The sequence below is a fragment of the Brachycentrus maculatus genome, unplaced genomic scaffold (assembly GCF_059751285.1).
Source record: "Brachycentrus maculatus isolate JH-2025_06_01 unplaced genomic scaffold, ASM5975128v1 h1tg000061l, whole genome shotgun sequence".
In the NCBI taxonomy this organism is placed as follows: Eukaryota; Metazoa; Arthropoda; class Insecta; order Trichoptera; family Brachycentridae; genus Brachycentrus; species Brachycentrus maculatus.
This window is the reverse complement of record NW_028280815.1, coordinates 2,503,465-2,523,356: the sequence shown is the minus strand read 5'-3', so window position 1 is coordinate 2,523,356 and position 19,892 is coordinate 2,503,465. Positions and strand designations below refer to the sequence as shown.

Below are 19,892 nucleotides of genomic sequence, written 5' to 3'. Positions count from 1 at the left end.
ACAATCAAATTGGACGTTTATCAAATCTAATCGGACGTTTAATAATCAAATTGGACGTTTAAATCAAATTGAACGTCTATCAAATCATATTGGACGTTTAACAATCAAATTGGACGATTATCAAATCAAATTGGACGTTTAATAATCAAATTGGACGTTTATCAAATCAAATTGGACGTTTAATAATCAAATTGGACGTTTATCAAATCAAATTGAACATTTCACAAATTACTGCATACTTATCTCATAACTTCAGCCCATCAAATTCCGTTAGAAAGATTATTAAATAAAACAATGTAAATATAAATGAAAACATTTTATTATTGCGTAAGTGAGACTGACCTGTAACTAATTACAATTTATAAAACTTTTTGGCAGTATTTCATATTAATAATTTTACAGAATGATCAAACTATCAGCTTCGTCTTTTTTAATTAAAAAAAGAAAAACTAAATTAGATAAAATAAAATATGAAAACAACCAACATTTACAATAACAGAAATCAATTAAATAATAACTAAATAAATGTTGTATTTACATTATTACTAACTATTTTTTTTCGTCTATCGTAATATATTGTGGTTACATTTATCGAATATTTTTTCAAAGCGATTTCAACAAGAGTTAATTTCGTTTAAAAAATTTATTTTATATGCAAAAGATGAATGATATCTCTGTGTAGCGGTTAGTGCGTTTGGCTAGCAAAGATGGAACTGTATTCGATACCTGATTGGGCCAATACGAAAATGAATGAATCCACTTATTAATGTAAGACGGATCTCATCCCTTTTGGTTGATAAATTATAATTATTTGTATGTGGTTTTTATTATAAATCAGGATTTTTTCGACCAAACATCTCAATTGAAAAGTGTGAGTTATTGTCAAAATGTCCGTCTCCCAGTGGTTTGAGCATTTGGCTACCATGCTGGAGGTCCCGGGTTTTATTTCCAGGGCGACCAAAATAAGTAAAAGTGATTTTTCACTATAATATTTATTTAAAATCAATCTGGATTGATATACCTAAAACGCAGGATTGATCACCTCAAGTTCATGTCATAAGCGAACGAAGTAACATTCCTTCCAATGCCCTATGCACCATTATGTTCAGGCAAGGCTTAGAAAAAATCAAACTGAATTGTATGTGAAATTTTTTGTAACAATCAAGATAACACTGCATTAGCCCAATCTGGTGTAAATTACTAGCCAAACCTTCGAAGTGAACCACAAAAACCTCGTGAATATTGAAATATTTATTTGTACTGGATTTTTAACGGAAATTGATATTTTGAATTAATTTTTTCTTGTTTCATCCTTTTAATCATATTACATAAATTATTTAAATACCTTAAAAAATGATAAAATAAAAACAATTATATAAATGTACAAGTTACGAAACTACATATGTACTTACAATATATTAATTCTCGTTACTGTATTACATATACTACACCGTGTGCTGATAATTTATTAATAAAATAATGTCAATTCACCCAATCATAAATAAGAAATGAAGACTCTAAGAGAAATAATTAAGAAAAATGCCAAAGAAAATGATTGAAATGCCTGAAATAAAACAAATAACCTGAATAAATGCTTTGTTAACATGTTGTGTGACGGGCACATACTCAATATTGAAAACAAGCTATTTCAAATGCTTAATAGTATAAATTTGGATAATATAGACATCAAAATTTAACTATGGGAATGCGAAATATCAATGTTTCAAATCATATCACAAGTTGAACAATAATTTCAGTTCATCTCCTTTTTCAAACTCAAAACAAAATAGTCAAATAAAATAAAATACTACAGAGAATTAAATTTCCTTCAAGTTGACGTGTTTAAAGGTGGCGGCTGACGGAACAGGGTAACAGGGAACAGTCTTGAAAACCTGAATTTAATCCACCAATTACCTTCCTCATTTTTAATTTGCCTCTGCGGTGTATTGGTAAGTGTATTTAGCTACCGTGCAAGAGGTACCAGATTTAATTCCCTACCCGGGAATTAAATCCGGTACCTCTTGAGAGAGGTCAAAATAAATATTTTTCAAGTTAACTTACATTGGCAGTGAAGCGCAGGACTGATTCACTTGTTTTTAACAATCAAAGTAACACTATAATTTTATGCAGTGCCCTATTGTACCACGGAGTATAGATAAGGGTAAGAGAAATATCAAAAATCTATTTTCGTCAAAGAATAAAATCTTAGAAAATTACCTATTTTTTTCACTCACAACCCAATATATAACTGGAAAAATGACTTTTCCTGTAGATTAAAAGTCAGAAATTCCGTTAACGATAAAAATTCATCAGTTTTAGACAGACGACACTAATATTTCGCACTCAATTCATAAATTACCTAAAAAACTAGCACTTAAACTAGATATGTATAATAGAATATAAATAATACCTTAAAAACAGCGTTAACTTGGTAAGTTCCTAAGTCCCTAGAGGACGTCGCTCCTTGAACATCTCCCCCCGTACGGTACTAACATTTCATGCTAACAAATCTCCACTAGGCACAAGACAACAACAAGTACTGATCGGTAGAAAAGAGCTTACAAAAAGTCAAGTACAAAACTTCAAGCCACTCAGTGAGGTAGAGAATTGCTAAGTATTCACTGGCGTTACGCAAGGCTCCTCGTAGGGCCCCCCCTTCCCAAACCGACGCAATAGGTCATTTGATGCGGAAACTATTCAAAATCGTGAATCTATCAGACTTTTGTTGATTATTTATTATAAGAAAGTATTAACTGCAGAAATACATACAGAAAAATGTAAAATCACACCCAAATAATCATTTTGTATCGTTTTAGAAACTCTTTGAAAAACATATTGCAAGTGTATCAACTTCTATTGTTATTTTTTATGTGAAAGAAGATGAATGTATGAGTATGCCAGGGCTTGTTAGCCCTAGCATTAGGCTGGAAAACGGCCAACATTTCGAAAACAGTTTCTTTCTGAAGATGTTTCTTCATAAACTAATCAATTTCAGCAACAAAACCTATCTAACACATTGAATGATCTACTTAATTTTGTCCTCTTACTTCGTTGGTGCAAGAAATCATCACCAACAAGTCCAAACAAGACTGCCCGAACACCGCTCCAGTTGGTCAATAAAAACAAACAAATATATTTGGCTCGGGCAAATCGACACCAAGAAGTAGGATTACGATTTTCCTTGCCCGAGTCACAATCAGGGTAAACTGGGAACTGTTTAAAATGGTCTTAAATATTTGAGAGCACATCAAATGAGGTATTGCGCGAGTATTTGGAAGAGTTGATACCCGAGTATACATTTTATAATCAAAGTCTCCTTTGGGACACATTTCGATAGCTAATTTTAGGCAAAGGAACGCGGATATATCCGGAATAATCCTAAACATCCAACAACAACTTCACTAACAAACATGATACCTATTCAGGTCATTCGACCTCCTTAAATTAGGCGAACCTTTGCGATATGACATCTACAGGTGCCGCGAGACATACATAGACTTAATAACGCAAAACTCAATAACGGCAATAGTCAATCAAATATAAAATTCAACAATATCAAATTGAAGATTATAGAATCAGTTGTCACCGAAGCGTTAAAGGTTTGATTGTCTTTACATCGGGCACATTGACATGGCGTCAATATTGCGATGTACGTTTACACGCTTTTGCGCGTACTAGTCATCATAAATGCTCATCATATCTCCCATTTACTGTGGCTTGAATTTTAAATGTGCTCAGATCCGACTGGTGCCATTTGGATTTATAAAACATTATTTTTCTACAATTGAATTTTTAATTCATCATATTCCGTGAGAGTTAAAAATATTTGATGAGAATATAAAAATGCAAGGTTAAATTTCAATCAATTGCATTTCACATGACTTAAGTAATTTTGCCATACTTTGAACGGGAGAGCTATATACCCCATACATTTTTTGATGAACTAGATTTTTTCTCAATTGAACTTTTCATATTTTGTAAAATTATAAACCTTTTGCTACAATTTCAAAAGAATAAATTTAAAATGCATTTTTTTTGTATAATAATCAATATTGTGATCTTTGAGCTGTCTTTTATAGTATTTTGGCAGAAAAGGGTCGATTTGCTGATGCATCCTTCGGAGCTATTACGCAGTATGTTGGTAGCACTATTCACTAATATTTTGGATTCCATTGTAGCATTCTCCATCAGGACCAATATACAGTGCAATCCGCACGGCGTAAAAACGCAGAAAAATGCTTTCAGCATCAATTTAGATGTTTTGACACTCTCAAATGTTTAACTATAATACATTTTCAGGTAAATAATTAAATTATTTTATGAAGTATTGAAAAAAAGACTTCGTTCTGCACAATTTTTATACAAATTGAGTGATTGATAGTGCAAGTCTGAGGCTGAGTAAGTCTAACCTTCCCCTCGATTTCTAGTTATTTGGCATTAGCGTGAGCGGCGCGGTATGGTGGCGGCCCTCTCAGGCGAACCTGTAGCAGCAGAGCGAGGCGACGCGAGCGAGGGAGAGGCCGGGCGGGGCGGGGGGCGCCCCGGGGCGGGGGTCTCACGCAAACGACTCCTTGGCCGGACTCAGCTTGGAGGATGTGACGCTCGAGCGGCTCTGGCGACCCTCCGTTGACCTGGATATGCAAACAAACACAATCAGTAAGGAACTACTAGTCTAACAATATTTTATTTCGACTCCCCTGGGAATCAAACCCGGGTCCTCAAGCCCTGAACATTACACTACAGAGGTGGACAAATATAGGTGACAAAATAAAAATGAGTGATTTTTCACTGTCATAATTATTAAATATCACACTGGACTGGTACAAAAAAGGCAGGGCTGATCATGCAATTAACGATCATATAATACTGCATCACTATGCTGACCCTATGCACCAAGTAATTACAAAAAAGATAGCACTGCATTTTAATGATGCAGGTTAGGTTGACTCTTACTTTGGTGAGTGGTTTCCCGCGTAGGAGTTAGCGACGGGGCTGATCTTGTGGTTGGCCAGAAAGGTGTCGATGGACTCGTCGGAACTGTAGCTGTCGTTGTCACTGGAAAAACAAAAAAAATGGTCAAAATAAGTCACTCCACACGGCAAAAGCAAAATCGGACACTTCTGATCATTTTTCTGATGTGAAAGGCAACATAGCTCAGAGTTCAACAATTAGAAAAATCGCCACCTTGGCTTTACACGGAAAACAGACAAAAAAATTAAAGAAATATATTTCTTTTCATAAATAATTGATATATTTATAGAAAGGGGAATATATTTATAAAATTCAGTTTGAATAGTAACAATAATTATATTAATAAATGAAGATAATTTATATAGCACCATTTTCATTAAAAAAATACAAGGCTTCACTGTGATTGAATTGTGGAAAAGGAGATATGTAGTGGAAATGGTTTAGCAAATAAATGGATTTTTTGCTGTTTTCTCTATTTAAAAAAAAAATAATTAACCCTTATCCACACCCAATGGTGCAGCATAGGGCACTGCATCGTAAGGGGCAATGTTATTGTTAATTGTTAATTGCACAAAAGCAAGGTGATCAGCCTTGTGCTTATTGAACCAGTCCAGGTTCTACATAAATATGAGAGTGAAAATCACCCATATTTATTTTGATCCCCCTGAGAATCGTACCCGGGACCTCCAGCACGATAGCCAAACGCGCTGACCAGATGTGGACAAAAATTGGATAAATATTTATGTTTTAATTTGTATAAAATCATTGTCACAATAATTGTTGATTACCTGTCGCTGTTGTCTCCCGGGCTGAGCTCGTCGGAGATGGCCTGCTGCAGCAGCGCGATGCGCGCGCGCGCCTCCCGCAGCTCGGCGCGCGCTCCTCCCGCCTCCGCCCGCTCCGCCTCCAGGCGCGCCTCCGCCTCGCCGCGCGCGCGCACCGCCTCCTCCATGCGCGCGCTCACCGTCGCCAGCTCCTCGCGCAGCTCCCTGCAACCACAACCAAACATGTCACCAAACCTTCCACAACACACGATACATTCTTCTTCTTGCTAGCCAGCAAGCCAGTGTGTAGCCACACATCCCAACTTGTCGTCTATGTAGACTGCAAGGGTCAGCTCTCCTCGTCCTCAGGTTATAAGACCTATAACCTTGGACGAACTTTTTTGCTCTGCTCTAAGCGTGCTTTTCGCAAGGTGGGGGCCTCTTTGCGGGATGGTGCCAGCCGAACAGTCATTGATAGCCTAAAATTTGAAGAAAGGAGTGCCAGGTGTGTATCTAAAGGGTCCGCCAAATAACATTTTTTTTTTGAAAATGGGGCGCAAAACATCGAGTGTAGCTTCGGCTGTGTGGCACGTAGCGCCGTCCTGTTGAAACCAAATGTTGCCAATATCCTCCTCTTCAATTTTTGTGAACAAAAATCTGTTCAACATGGCCCGATAACGATCGCCATTGACTAACGGCCACTCCTTGCTCATTTTCAAAGAAAAATGGCCCAATTATGCCTCTGGACCAAAATCCGCACCAAACAGTGACTCGTTTTGGGTGTACCGGCTTTTCAATGTATGCGTGCGGGTTTTCTGTGCCCCAAATACGACAATTTTGCTTGTTTACATACCCGCCAAGATCAAAATGAGCTTCATCCGAAAAGATGATTTTTTTGGCAAAATCGGCATCTTCTGTAAGTCGAATGTCGCAATATTTCCCAGCGTTGTTCAAGCGTATACACAACCATATTCGCTCAGCGGAAGGATAAAACTAATTATCTGTCAAATCAGACATGAGCTAAGTGTTACCATTCACGAAATAAGCACTAGTTGAAAAAAAAAACTTTAGATGGCGGACCCTATACAAGATCGCCATCCGCAGGGCAAAAACTATAAGTTGGAGGAAGTGGATCACCGAGGTGGGTAATGCTGACCCTTGGGCTTTAAACAATAACATTTCAATGGTATTCATCCTTCATTAGCTTATTAATGTTTCACCTCACAAGGAGAATTCATGAATAGCTAAAGAGAGTCGCTGAAACAGCTGTATGAAGTTGGTGATAGTCGGCTTACCTGAGCTGCCGCATGACCTTCCTCATCTCCTCGGCCTGCTGCTGCTCGCGGGCCTGCGCGGCGCCGGCCGCCTGCGCGCTGGCCGCGGCCGCGTCCCGGGCGCGCGCGCTCTGCGCCTCCAGGCGGCTGCGCGCCGTCTGCTCCAGCTCCAGGCGCGCCTCCAGCTCCTTGCTGCGCAGCTCCAGCCTGGAAGTACCAACCCAAGTATGCGTCAGACCAAATACTAGATTCATTGTGTTAACACATTGTTGCAAGACAGAACCAAGACAGAACTGTTAGATTTAAGCAATGAAAATATTGTATAGCGCCATCTGTGGGCATCGGATGTAAGCAAGAAGAGGTGCGCAAGAGAGCGGCGCAGAGCGAATAAGGAGATCTACGACAGTGGTCGATCGTTTAGAAAAACATGTGTATATTGTTATTAAATAAACTCAATTGAATTGTTAATCTTTGTTCTCTTTGCATCCTTCCCTATTCCCAACAACAAGAACATATTGCACACAGCGATCCATGGAAAGATCCCTGCTTGTTCTAAGTCTGATGGATAAAATAAAAAATGAAGATACCAGGAAAAGAGCCAAAGTAGAGGAGATATCATGATATGGTCCATCGATCGCGTGGCAAAACTCAAATGGCAATGGGCAGGACATATTGCGAGACAGAACTCCAAGAATTTTACGACGGTGACCTTGGGAGAACAAAAGAGGTGTCGGAAGACCCCAAAAGAGATGGTCCGACGACATAGTCGCTTGCGGGCTGCAAGCAGCAACCGACCGGAGGAAATGGAAAGAAGGAGAAGAGGCCTATATCCAGCAGTGGAAGACAGAGGGCTCAAGAAGAAAGAAACACGTTGTTGTCGGGCAGTGTTTTCAGCGGAGTCTCCCGCCTCTACAAGTATGTAAGTATGTAAAAGACGCTTTTAAGCGTTTCCTGCGAATGATGTGTGGCTTATTAATTACTTGCTCCTTGCTAATTTAAAATTATAAGCTATCGTAAAGAGTTTTATCGATCGAAGAAGGGTATATAATAACAGTCAAAACAAAACCAACTATCAAACTTGATGCAAAATCACATCAAATGTACAGAAATTTCATTTATTGAACAGAATGTATCAGGTTGGGTCAATAAAGAAATTAAACACATGAATTCAAGCACATGCGGCACAGAGTGACAATTCTAGTAAGTAATATTTCCTTTTAGCCAATGGTGCACAGGGCACTATAAACGTGTTATCTTGATCATCAATACTTAGTCTCTCCCAAAACTTAGATCTACCTAGTAACTTATAATTAGAATAAAGCAATAACTAGCAATCTTTCACTGATCATCTTCCATATTTGTCTCATCCTAGTGTTAGTATAAATGCGCGTGTGTTGTGCAACTGACTTGTCAGCGATGACGGAGTGTCCCTGGGAGTGGTGCAGGTCGGCGCTGGCGAGGCGCGCCTGCAACTCGGCGGCGCGCTCGCGGGCCAGGCGCGCCTCCTCCTCCGCGGCGGCCGCGCGCGCACTCGCGTCCCGAGCCGCGCGCTGCTCCGAGCCCAGCGACTGCACGCACGCGCGGTACTTCTTCATCACCTGCGCAGGGAATGGTATAATATAATGGTATAATAATCCGATATTAATATTAGGCAATGGGTCAGATTGCAAATGATGACCGATCTCCAGTAGAGCAGTGTTCGCAGAAAGCTCTAACTAACCATCAGGCCGCTTCTCCGCAGGGGTAGGCAGCGAGAATAGAACGCCACACCACTCTGTCTTCGCAAACATTCTTCGTCTCTTCCCCGTTTATGCATCTCCTCATACATACCCGCCGATTATTACGACTCCTAATCTGACCACTTTCAAGTATTTGGCATACCTGATCGTGCCATGTTTTTCTCGGCCTTCCTCTGCTCCTTTTTCCAATTACATTCGCCTCATAAATTTGTTTTACCGTTCTTTCCTCATTCATTCGTTCTACATGTCCAAACCATCTCAACACACCTTTCTTAATTTTATAGACAAAACTTATCTCAGCTTTGCATTCCTTCCTTATTTCACTATTCAAACATCTATCATACATAGTTTTGTCGCACATTCTTCTGAGAGATCGCATTTCGACTGCATTCAGTCTACTTTCATCCTTCTTTTGCCAACTCCATGTTTCACTTCCATACATTAGAGTTGGAACCAGGACTCCGTTGTGCACTGCCAGTTCAGCTTCCGCTGATAGGTTTTTATTTGCTATAACTGATTTCAGTGCACCATTCACTTTGTTCCTAGCATTCACTCTCCTTTATATGTCTTTATCAATCTTTCCATCCCTAGAAAACATACTACCATACATAAATAAACATACTAGTATTTAAGATTAAGTGTTTTAACTTGTTTGCATTACGTTTGAGTTTGCCAATTACCATTTTGGGTTTTTCATTGGAATTCATTGGAAATTCTTTGATTAATGACCAATTTTTTTAAAATTGTTATTGTCAGACAGACTTGTTTTAGTTCTTTTTATATAAGGTTAAATTAAATTATGTAAATTCTTTAACCAGTCAACAACAGTGGAATTTTAGTCAAAACAAGACCGCCTGAACACTGCTCAGGTTAGTCAATAAAAAAAAATTGTATTTGTCTCAGGCAAATCAATAAATATTAGTAAGAAAAAAAAACTCCAGCATTGAGGTTGCTAAGTGAAAAATCACAAATATTTATTTTTGAGAGAATCGAACCTAGGGTCTATAGAATGATAGCTAAATTCACTAACATCAACTCTATTGAGTTCATAATATGTTAAAGAAAGTGGAGACAAGTCACCTCTGCGGCCTCCTCCTCGGCCTCCTCGAGCTGCGCCTGCGCGGCGGCCGCCTCGCGCTGCGCCTGCGCCGCGCGCGCCTCGGCCTCGCGCCGCCCCCGCGCCGCCTCCTCCAGCGCGCCCGCCGCGTCCGCAGCCTCCGCCTCGGCCGCCTGCCGCGCCTTCACGGCCGCACGCAGTGACACCTCCGCGTCGTCCAACCTGCAGATTCAATCCATTCATCAATTGTACAAAGTAAAAATACGTCTGAAAACAGTGTTTTAGCCTAGAATTACATGAAGTATAGTAACTTGTAAAGTGAAGGTGGGGACTGACCCGAGCATTTTGTCGTAACAAGCTTGGCTCGCTGTACTGACTATACGAATGCTCGCATCGTAATAATAACACTCTTAAGCATTGATCTCTTGTGACATAGGCTTTCAAGTTATGACGAGATCAGGGGGTGTTGACATGTGTCATGACACGAAGAGAAGAAGAAGAGGAGTCTCACTTGTCCCGCAGCTGCCGCACGTGCTGCTTGGCGGGCGCCTCCTTGTCGCGGCGCTCCAGCACGGCCTGCGCGTCGCGGGCCAGCGCGCGCGCGCGGCGTAGGTCCCGGCGCGAGCGCGCCTCCCGCGCGTCGCGCTCGCGGCCCTCGGCGCGCGCGCTCTCCTCCAGCGCGCCCAGCCGGCGCTCCAGCTCGTGCCGCTCGCGCAGCAGCAGCGAGCGCTCCGAGTGCTCCGCCTCCAGCTGTGACTCCAGACCTGCCAATAGAGACACGTTGTAACGCTTCCTCAAACCGACCACAGATGGCTCCTCTCGCACATCATAATCATGATATATGATTATGATGTGCGAGAGCATCATAATATATGTAGGAATTCCAAAAGATTGAGCAGTGTGGTTGTCAATGTAACCAGCCTATGACAGGTCATAATCCCTGTAAATACCCAGATATCCATATTCTTCCTCATCTATGTTGAGATGTCAAAATGTAAACATAACTCCTAAGTGGAGACATATTGTAGCGCTGTTATCAAGAACCTTAACAATGATAAAAAAATTACATTTAATTATAATAAAAACCTTTCTCAAAACGACCACAGATACAGCAGTACGAGAACTATGATATATGTAGGAGTTCCAAAACTTTGAGCAGTGTGGTTGTCAATCATGGGTAGAGTGGTGAATGTTGCATGTGTGTAGTAAAGTGATCACTCAACCAGCCTACTGACAGGCCATAAACCCTGTTCATACCCAGGCTTCCATATTCCTCTTTACAAGAAAATTGAAGTGCTGGACTGATTGCCTTGCCTTTGTGTTATAGGCAACCAACCTAACACCGGGTAAATCAGATGAGATCCCGTCTGTACCATTTACACACGAACAGGGGTTACAGAAGAAATCTATTGTAACACCGCATTTCAAAAATAAAAGCTTTTTTTATCTCGATGTTTACCAGATGTGGGTTTGGAGCTGACAGTCGGTTTACCTTTGACTTTCTTGGCCGCCTGGGCTCGCACTTCCTCCAGCTCCTCGTCGCGCTGAGCCGCCTCCAGGCGAGCCGCCTTCCTCTGCTGCTCCAGGGACATCTCCAGCCGGACCTTGTGACTCTCCAGCAGCTGAGAAATAGAGCAAATCCAGTGATGATAGTGCTTTGGAGAGACCCCGACCACGATCGCTGGTCGAGCAGAACGGTCGCTCTAAGGATATGTGAAGTGCACAGCACCCTCGGCAGTACATTAGGGCGTAGTAGAGCTTCTGCATCAAATCTAGGAATGTGGTTGGGAGCTTCTAATGGTCGTACATTAAAAAGCACAGCTGATTGCCGCGACAATGTATTCAATACCATTTGAGTCTCGTACATTCCAAGAATATTTAGTTATTTATTTATTGAACGGCTAATGCCTTTAACATAATACATAATACAGTATCTGATATAAAAATACACTAATGGAGAAACAAAAAGTCTTAAACATAAAATAATAATAAAATAACAAATCGTAAGCACTGGTTAATACACGTCTCCTTCACACACTATTAGCGAGCAGCGAGAGAGAGTGAAACACAACATTTAAATTTATCCACTATAACATGGAGAAGAAATGCTGAGAAAGTACACACTTCAAGGTGGATAAAAATATATTAAATAAATCTATACTTTCAAAAGCATTGGCTAACATGAGGAGCCGCGGAATCGGAGAAAACATGAAATCGGAGAAAATATTTATTCATTTATTTATTTTTTCTTTTATGCACATAACAATTTACGTCATATATTACATGAGACATATGTGACAGAACAACCTAAGCTCCGGAAACTTGAGATAGTTATCGGGAATATAGGGATTGGTTCTCAGTACAACTGGATTTATTGTCACACCGCAGATCAGACGGAAGAAATCCGTGGCTAGGTACGCATCATAATAGCCAGTCGACTCTAGGTGACCCTAATGTTGGTGCCGTGACATCGACGGTAACGAGGCAGCCTAGTGAGTAGAGACACCCCTGAATAGGCCCTGAATTTTGGTGCATGATGCCCAAATACACTCCTCAGCCATGCCAAATCAAAACGATGTACTAAAGCAACAAACACCAGGTTGGCATCATGCAGAGTTACTACCAAACGGCTTTTCCTTACAAAAATTAAATTCAAATTCAGTAGTAATGAACTGATTATTGTAACTGCAGACAGTTGGTAGAATTCCAAATTGAATTGTTGGGTAATATATCCAAAATTAAGCACGGTTTATTTGGTTGAATTCTACATTTATTTATGTATATTTTAATACGTGACGCGTTTCGTTTTCATAGGACATTATTAAACACTCAAATGTGTGGTATTGTAATGAACTGAGTCCTTCAAGAGCAATTGGACATTGCAGACTCCACAACCGCCTTGCGAGAGAGAATGGGTCTTGCGGTAGCAGTAGCAGCGAGGTGGAGGTGCTCACCTGCACTTGGCCGGCCATCTCGTCCAGCTCCTCCTCCTGGTCGTGGCACTTGGCCTCCAGGTCGTGCTTGGCCTTGCGCAGCGCGCCCACCTCCTCCTCCCCCTTGCCGCCGTACGCCAGCTCCTGCAGCTCCTTCTGCGCCTCCGCCAGCCGCTCCTCCTTCATCTCCAGCTCCACGCGGATATCCTGGAAACAATGCCAGATTACTTATTCCCTCGTTGAACACATATAGGCGATGTGATCCGTCCTGCGTTCTAGATGGTATGGAAGTGGAATATGTGGTGGGATACTGACGCTAGTGAAAGACATGGCTGGTATGCAGCAGACATGCAAGTCAGAGTGTGATACGTTTTAGAGTTCCCAGTTGACTGACCCAGTAGAGTTTCCATCGGACCAACTGGCACCTTAGCACCTCCAACAAGTTCCTTTATTTATCATTTATCTAATTAGTTGACGATGAATGTGGGGATTTTGATGTTTGTCTTTAACTTGAGCTTTGATCCTTTTCCCTTTTCCTAGCTCCCGTTCCTCTTATAGATATTTTTACAGGTGTGGTATTTTGTAATTGGAACAGTACAAGGAATAACCCGAAAAGCTTCTACTTTTAGAGACTTGTCTGCAGGTAGGATATTGAGGATAGGGAAGGTAAATGTGAAAAATGCATCACAAACCCCCAGACCTATTGAAGATATATCTTTCTTGAATTTATTTTGCACTACGCGGGAATCGAACCCGCGACGCCAGTTTCGCAGTCGAGCGTCTAATACCCAACTACGCCACGGCGCCTGTCTTGTTATGTAATACTCGTATAAGTGTATAACTGTAATGTTAGATAGGGGGCGCAGGGGGTACTCACGGCCAGCTGCTGCTCGAGCAGGCGCTTGTCCTGCTGCGCGGCGTCCAGCTCGCGCTGCGCGCGCTCGCGGGCCGCGCGCTCGCGGCGAGCCTCCTCGTGCAGCGCGGCGCCCTCGCCGTCCGCGCGCCGCTGCCGCTTCTCCAGCAGCGCGGCGCGCGCGCCCTGCTCGTCCAGCAGCAGGCGCAGGTCGTTGGCGTCGCTGGCCGCCTTCTGCGCCTTGCGCTTCCACTGCGCGCCCACCTGCCGCTGCTCGTTGGCCTCCTCGTACGCGTCGGCCACCTTCTTTTCCAGCTGCTTCTTGAGCGTCACCAGCTGCTCCAGGTCGTCCTCGTGCTGCTGGCGCAGCTGGCGGCGCAGCGCGTCCAGCTCGCGCAGCGCCGCCTGCAGCCGCCGCCGGTGCTTGCCGCCCGCTTCGCCCTCCTCCTCGCTGCCGCCGGACGCGCTGCCGCCCGACGCGCTCGTCTCCGCGCGCGAGTACATCAGCTCCGTCTCGAGCCGCTCCGACGTCTGCAACGTGACACTCTATCAATACCCGCTAAACCCGCGTAACCGCGAGAACTCTACCGGCGATCGAAGAAACCTACCTGCTGCAGGGAGGAGTTGGCCGAGCGCAGGGCCAGGATGTCCCGTTCCAGCCGCAGGCGCTCGGCCGTCTCGGCCCCCAGGCGCTCCGCCGCCAGCGCCCCCGCCGACTGCTCCACGGCCAGCTCGGCCGTCATCTCCGACAGCTGGACAAAACAACAATTTGCAAATCAATAACTCGTATTTCAGCAGTGAAAATTCCAAGGACAAAAGGGGTTATTATAAAATTTCTACAATCATCACTACTCTTGTTGGAGTCTGGAAAGAAAGAAGGGAGATACACGATTATTAAACTATCTATACATGAATTATAAGGGAAACAAATTTTTCGCAAAACTTGAGACCCTGTAACCGTTAATCTTACTGCTTAGTTCACGTATAGGAAGCCAAGAATTTATACCCTGAAAAGTTTTTTGTTGTTATTGTTTTTTATACAATTGTTGATATTTTAAGCTACATGCTAACTTCCAAATAAAATACATTTTATTTTATGACGTCAGTCTACGTATTAATTGAACAGCCCTCCCATCGTATACATACATACATAATGAGAAAACACAAGTTATGGCTAACTTATACAACGAATGTCGGCAGAAATTATTACAATATTTCCAGCAAGAATATGTAGTGGAGTGTATTATTTTAGAAAAGATGCTTCGCGCGCATGGAAAATGGACCATGTCCAAAAATCGCTTCCATTCACAAGTGTTGACTCTCGTCAGATAACTGATGACGTGTGTATCATTCCTCTACAAAAATAATAACATAAATTAATGAAAAAACATGAAAACACAATTTGATGATCTATTCCAGATAATAATAACATTTAAAATGTTAAAAAAAAATTGGAGCTTGATGTTAAAAACTACATAGCTTTAACTAACAGGAATGCGTCTTAATGAAGTATTTTGACCACAAGAACGTTTAAAATCGCTATTATAATCACTCCGCCTCCGTAGTGTAATGGTCAGCACGCTCGGCTACCATTCTGGAGGTCCCGGGTTCGATTCCCAGGGGGGGGTCAAATAAATATAAGTGATTTATTCACTCTCATATTTGTTCAATATTACTCTGGACTGGTACCTGAAGCGGAGGGCTTATCACCTTTCCTTCATGTGTAAATGATTAAGATAACACTGCGTTTATATGATGCAGTGCCCTATGCACCATTGGGGTGCGGATAAGGGTTAGAAGTGAAGAGAAGAAGATTATAATCACGCCATTCCCTCACAGGAGTAGGCAGAGGGAACAGGTCCTGACGCACATTCCTAATCTCCTCATCTTCCATATATCTATCCAGACTTGCCCTCTGACTATGTAGACTTTTGTACAATACCAGATATTAGGGTTATTTAAATATTTGTAATTATCATATCAATCTTACCCTTATATTACTTGGTAAGTATATATAAATTTGTTTTACCGTTTATTCCTCACTAATTCGTTCCACATGCCCAAACCACCTCAACATACCTTTCTTAATTTTATCGATAATCCTCATGTCTCAGCCTTGCATTCATTCTTTATTTCACCATTCAAACACATATCTCGCATCGTTTTGCCGCACATTCGTCTGAGGGATCGCATTTCGACCGAATTCAGTCTACTTCCATCCTTCTTTTGCCAAATCCATGCTTCACATTCACACATCAGGGTTGAAACCGGGGCTCTATTATGAACTGCCAGCTGATAGGTTTTTAATTCAATAAGGCAATTCAAAATATAGAGGATATGGAGAAACATAGAGAATGTACAAAGGTGTATCAATTTAGAAAATTAGATCCCATATCCAAGTATAAAATAAAATAATTGTATGTTATTTAAAAATGCAATATTTAATGGTCTAGAATTAGCCGCTAGAGAAAGGGTCCCAGTCACGATCTCTGCGGTACACCCGTGCGAATGTGGAGTACCTACATTTTTTAGATTATTTTCCGCACTCTTTTACTATTAATTTTCGGAACCGTGACCCATCGACCAATTTCGATTCACCGGTGTAATTACACGAATTACTTGCCGATTACAAAAACGAATTCATAAAACGCAATAAGAGTGATTTCTACCGAATTTGAGAGAATTTTGACAAAAACACTTGTATTAGACCACATTTGAGTTTCAGAATTTATTATTATTTATTCCGTCAGACAGTCTCCGGATTATTCACCCTACGGATGATATACCAATATTATAGGTCTCACAGTGGTTTGGACATGTGGAACGAATGAGTGAGGAAAAAACGGTAAAACAAATATATGAGACGAATGCAGGAATGCGAATAAACAGGAGCAGAGGTAGACCGAGGAAAGGAAAGCATGATCAAGTATGTCGAATACTTGAAAGCGGTCAAGTCAGGAGTCGGAACAATCGGCGGGTATGTATGAGGAGATGCATGATTGTGAAAGAAGCGAAAAATGTTTGCCAAGACGGAGTGGTGTGGCGTTCTATATTCTCTGCCTACCCCTGCGAGGAAGCGGTGTGATGGTTGGTTAATAAGTTAGGTAGTATCAAACACTTACTCCGTATAGTCTTGAAAAATGCAGCTCGTAAGTGCATAAAACTGGCGTGGATTACGAAAGAAATTAGCAAAAAGATGCATTTCACTGCACGGGGATCAAAGCGAGACCTTACGGTATAAGCACACTTACAATAAGTGGCGATGTAACCGAATGTATCGCAAAGCTAGCTAGCACGAACACTTATCGGTATAGTCCACCTGATAACGAGGAATCCGACGGCGCGACACAAGCGGGAATGGACCGTTTCAACAACCCATCGAACGATCGCCGCTTGGTCGAGGGGTCTTTTGACAAAGTGCATTGCTCCGATGACGCGGCGTATTGCAAGAAGGGGTTGAGCATCTGAGGAAGGCGATAACTGACTGAGGGATGATGAAGAGACTTTTTGACGAGGTGTCCAGGCCGTGCAATACCACAGGCCACCGAAGCGTGTCAGTGGATGCAGCAGCCTTGCTATCAGCGGAATGCGTGACTCGTCGCGAGCGATTGCCCATTCCAGTGCCACTTCAAGAACGCGACATGTTTTTACATAACAAGACCTTAGAATACTATGTTTAAGATCTTATTACCCTAATCCGCAAAACCCGTTTAAAGTTTCCTTGAAACGAAAAAATGAACAAACGGATCCTCACCCCGTACGTCCACCCTCATCCGTTTAAATCACCACTTTTCCGAGATAATTATCTTCCTGAAGGACCCACGTATTAAAATAATAATTTATATAGAGGCATTTCGTAAAATACTACCGCAAAGATGCAAAAATCAATGTTCTACTTTCGGACCCTATCAGCAAAAAGTACGAACGTATAGAGCGAACATTCACAATATACCAAAAACCTGACGACTGTATCATCAATATTTGAAATTCTGACGGTTGAAATTTTGGCATACATAAAAATTCAAATTGCTAAAATTCTCAATATATCAAAATCCAGACAGCTGAAATTCTCGACATATCAAAATTCTGACCAGCTGAAATTTTTGAGATATTCAAAATCATATCAGCTGTAATTCTGGATATATCAAAATCCTGAAATTTTAAATTCTCGACATATCAAAATCAAGTCAGCTGTAATTCTGGATACATCAATTTAACTTTAAATTTTCGGTATATCAAAATGCTGACAGCTGAAATTCTCGATACATAAAAATCCTGACAGCTGGAATTCTCGACACATCAAAATCCTGACAGCTGAAATTTTTGACACATCAAAAACCTGACAGCTGCAATTCTTGAAGCATCGACATCCTAATAGCTGAAATTCTCGATATTTCAAAATCCTGACATATCAAAATATGTACTTCTTTGGCCCTTATACGCACCTAGATGATGCATCCCCCTAGGCATCGGATCGGTTCGACGATTGGAGGGTGATCAACCCTGCGCTTGTAAGATACATACGTCGTAAGTGAAGGAGATCAATAAAGAGTCTTACATATTGGCAGGGAACAACTTGTGCGGCGTTGATAAAGATTCGCCATATTAAACATGCCATTACCACAGTGGTTGTCAGATAAGTGAACAAGGTGAGATTACTAGACATTGTATGCTCAGGGCACTTGGTTCGACTTACTGGTGATCAGTGGAGACCAAACTCGGCTTTGTAATGCAATGTCACAGTTTCAAGGGAATATCCGACGTAATTCAACAACTGGATTTGCGTAATTATCTGTGATTCGAATTTAATTGTGACTTTTCTTTGCTGACGCTTGGAGATGGAGGTCAAAACTGGAGGCTAGACAGCTTTATCTTTCAATCATTTTCACGGTATGTTCTTATTTTCATTCTTTCACAGTATTTCTGTTTAAAATATATTTTAAAAACATATTGAATACATACAACTGAATAAAATGTATGGAAGTGAAACATGCAGTTGGCAAAATAAGGATGAAAGTAGACTGAATACAGTCGAAATGCGATCTCTCAGAAGAATGTGCGACAAAACGATGTATTATAGATGTTTGGATAGTGAAATAAGGAAGGAATGCAAACCTGAGATAAGCATTATCGATAAAATTAAGAAAGGTGTGGTGAGATGGTTTGGACATGTGGAACGTATGAGTGAGGAAAGAACGGCAAAACAAATTTGAGGCGAATGTAATTGGAAAAGGGGGCAGAGGAAGACCGAGAAAATCATGGCACGATCAAGTATGCCAAATACTTGAAAGTGGTCAGGTTAGGAGTCGTAATAATCGGCGGGTATGTATGAGGAGATGCATGAACGTGGAAGAGGCGAAGAATATTTGCAAATACAGCACTCTGTACCACTGTATGGCGTTCTATTCTCTCTGCCTACCCCTGCATTAAGCGGCGTGATGGTTAGTTAGTTACTCAGCTGAAATCGACTCCAAAACAAAGACGCTAGCTGTCAAACTCGGTATTACTTCGATTCGATATTACGGCCATCTGTAGTCGACTAGTCCAAGCTAACTGTAACCCTCGTAACTATAGACATTTCACTTTATACTAGTGACCTCTGTATGCAAGTAGCGAAATCACTTATCTGACAATAATGTCCATAATAATAACAGTATTTTAAAAACAGTTTTTTTTACCGTTGTTAAAAGTTTCTTCCTTTTACTAACACTTGCACTAGAGAATCACACTTGGCCGTCACAAAATATTCACAGGTTCTGTTCAGTTTATTTTGATTAGAGGTTGGGGAGACGTTAACTATACGCAAATATTTATTTGCTACTTGTCACAATAATTGTCACAATTTATCCGTGTATGTCATATAAACCTTAGAGTCCGGCACACTTAACAGCAAGCTTTGAAAAATCCTCGGATATTGATCCCAGGTATGGAATCCGGGTTATGAAATATATTTTATTTTTGTTTATTTATTTTTATTTGAAAATTAATAGAACAGTTACATAAATTCATTTACAGTAACGAGTAACAAGAAAACAGGTATTCGTACCATTCCAGTTACTAAATTTCACATTTCGCTCACTCCTTTCAAGAACGTCATAAACAAAAAAACTTGATTTTTCAGGAGAACGTTTTTAAAGTTTAATAATATAACACAATGTATTAAAAATAAATATCAAACCACTTATTGAACTTTTTATTGTACAACACATCTTATTAGGTAAAATCTGAAGGTTTTTTCGCAATTTGAAAAATGTTTAGTTTATTTTAAAAAAATAATTAAACAATATCTTTTCTTCAAAAT

At 41.1% G+C, this 19,892-nt stretch overlaps 1 protein-coding gene across 4 annotated transcripts in view; it reads right to left on the bottom strand.

The window, feature by feature from the left end:
- Positions 1–301: 301 nt before the first annotated feature.
- The window catches only part of Mhcl (Myosin heavy chain-like), a 186,636-nt gene continuing 167,045 nt past the window's right edge, over positions 302–19,892 (bottom strand). For all 4 annotated transcript variants that reach the window (XM_088256444.1, XM_088256445.1, XM_088256446.1 and 1 more), the window contains 11 exons: positions 14,200–14,343; positions 13,616–14,122; positions 12,760–12,945; positions 11,298–11,427; positions 10,317–10,569; positions 9,829–10,027; positions 8,417–8,607; positions 7,031–7,216; positions 5,760–5,960; positions 4,954–5,055; positions 302–4,631 (listed from right to left, as the gene is read on the bottom strand). In XM_088256444.1, coding sequence (XP_088112570.1) covers positions 4,556–4,631; positions 4,954–5,055; positions 5,760–5,960; positions 7,031–7,216; positions 8,417–8,607; positions 9,829–10,027; positions 10,317–10,569; positions 11,298–11,427; positions 12,760–12,945; positions 13,616–14,122; positions 14,200–14,343 — 2,175 coding nt within the window. In that variant the 3' untranslated portion in view covers positions 302–4,555. The remainder of the gene's footprint in view (positions 4,632–4,953; positions 5,056–5,759; positions 5,961–7,030; positions 7,217–8,416; positions 8,608–9,828; positions 10,028–10,316; positions 10,570–11,297; positions 11,428–12,759; positions 12,946–13,615; positions 14,123–14,199; positions 14,344–19,892) is intronic.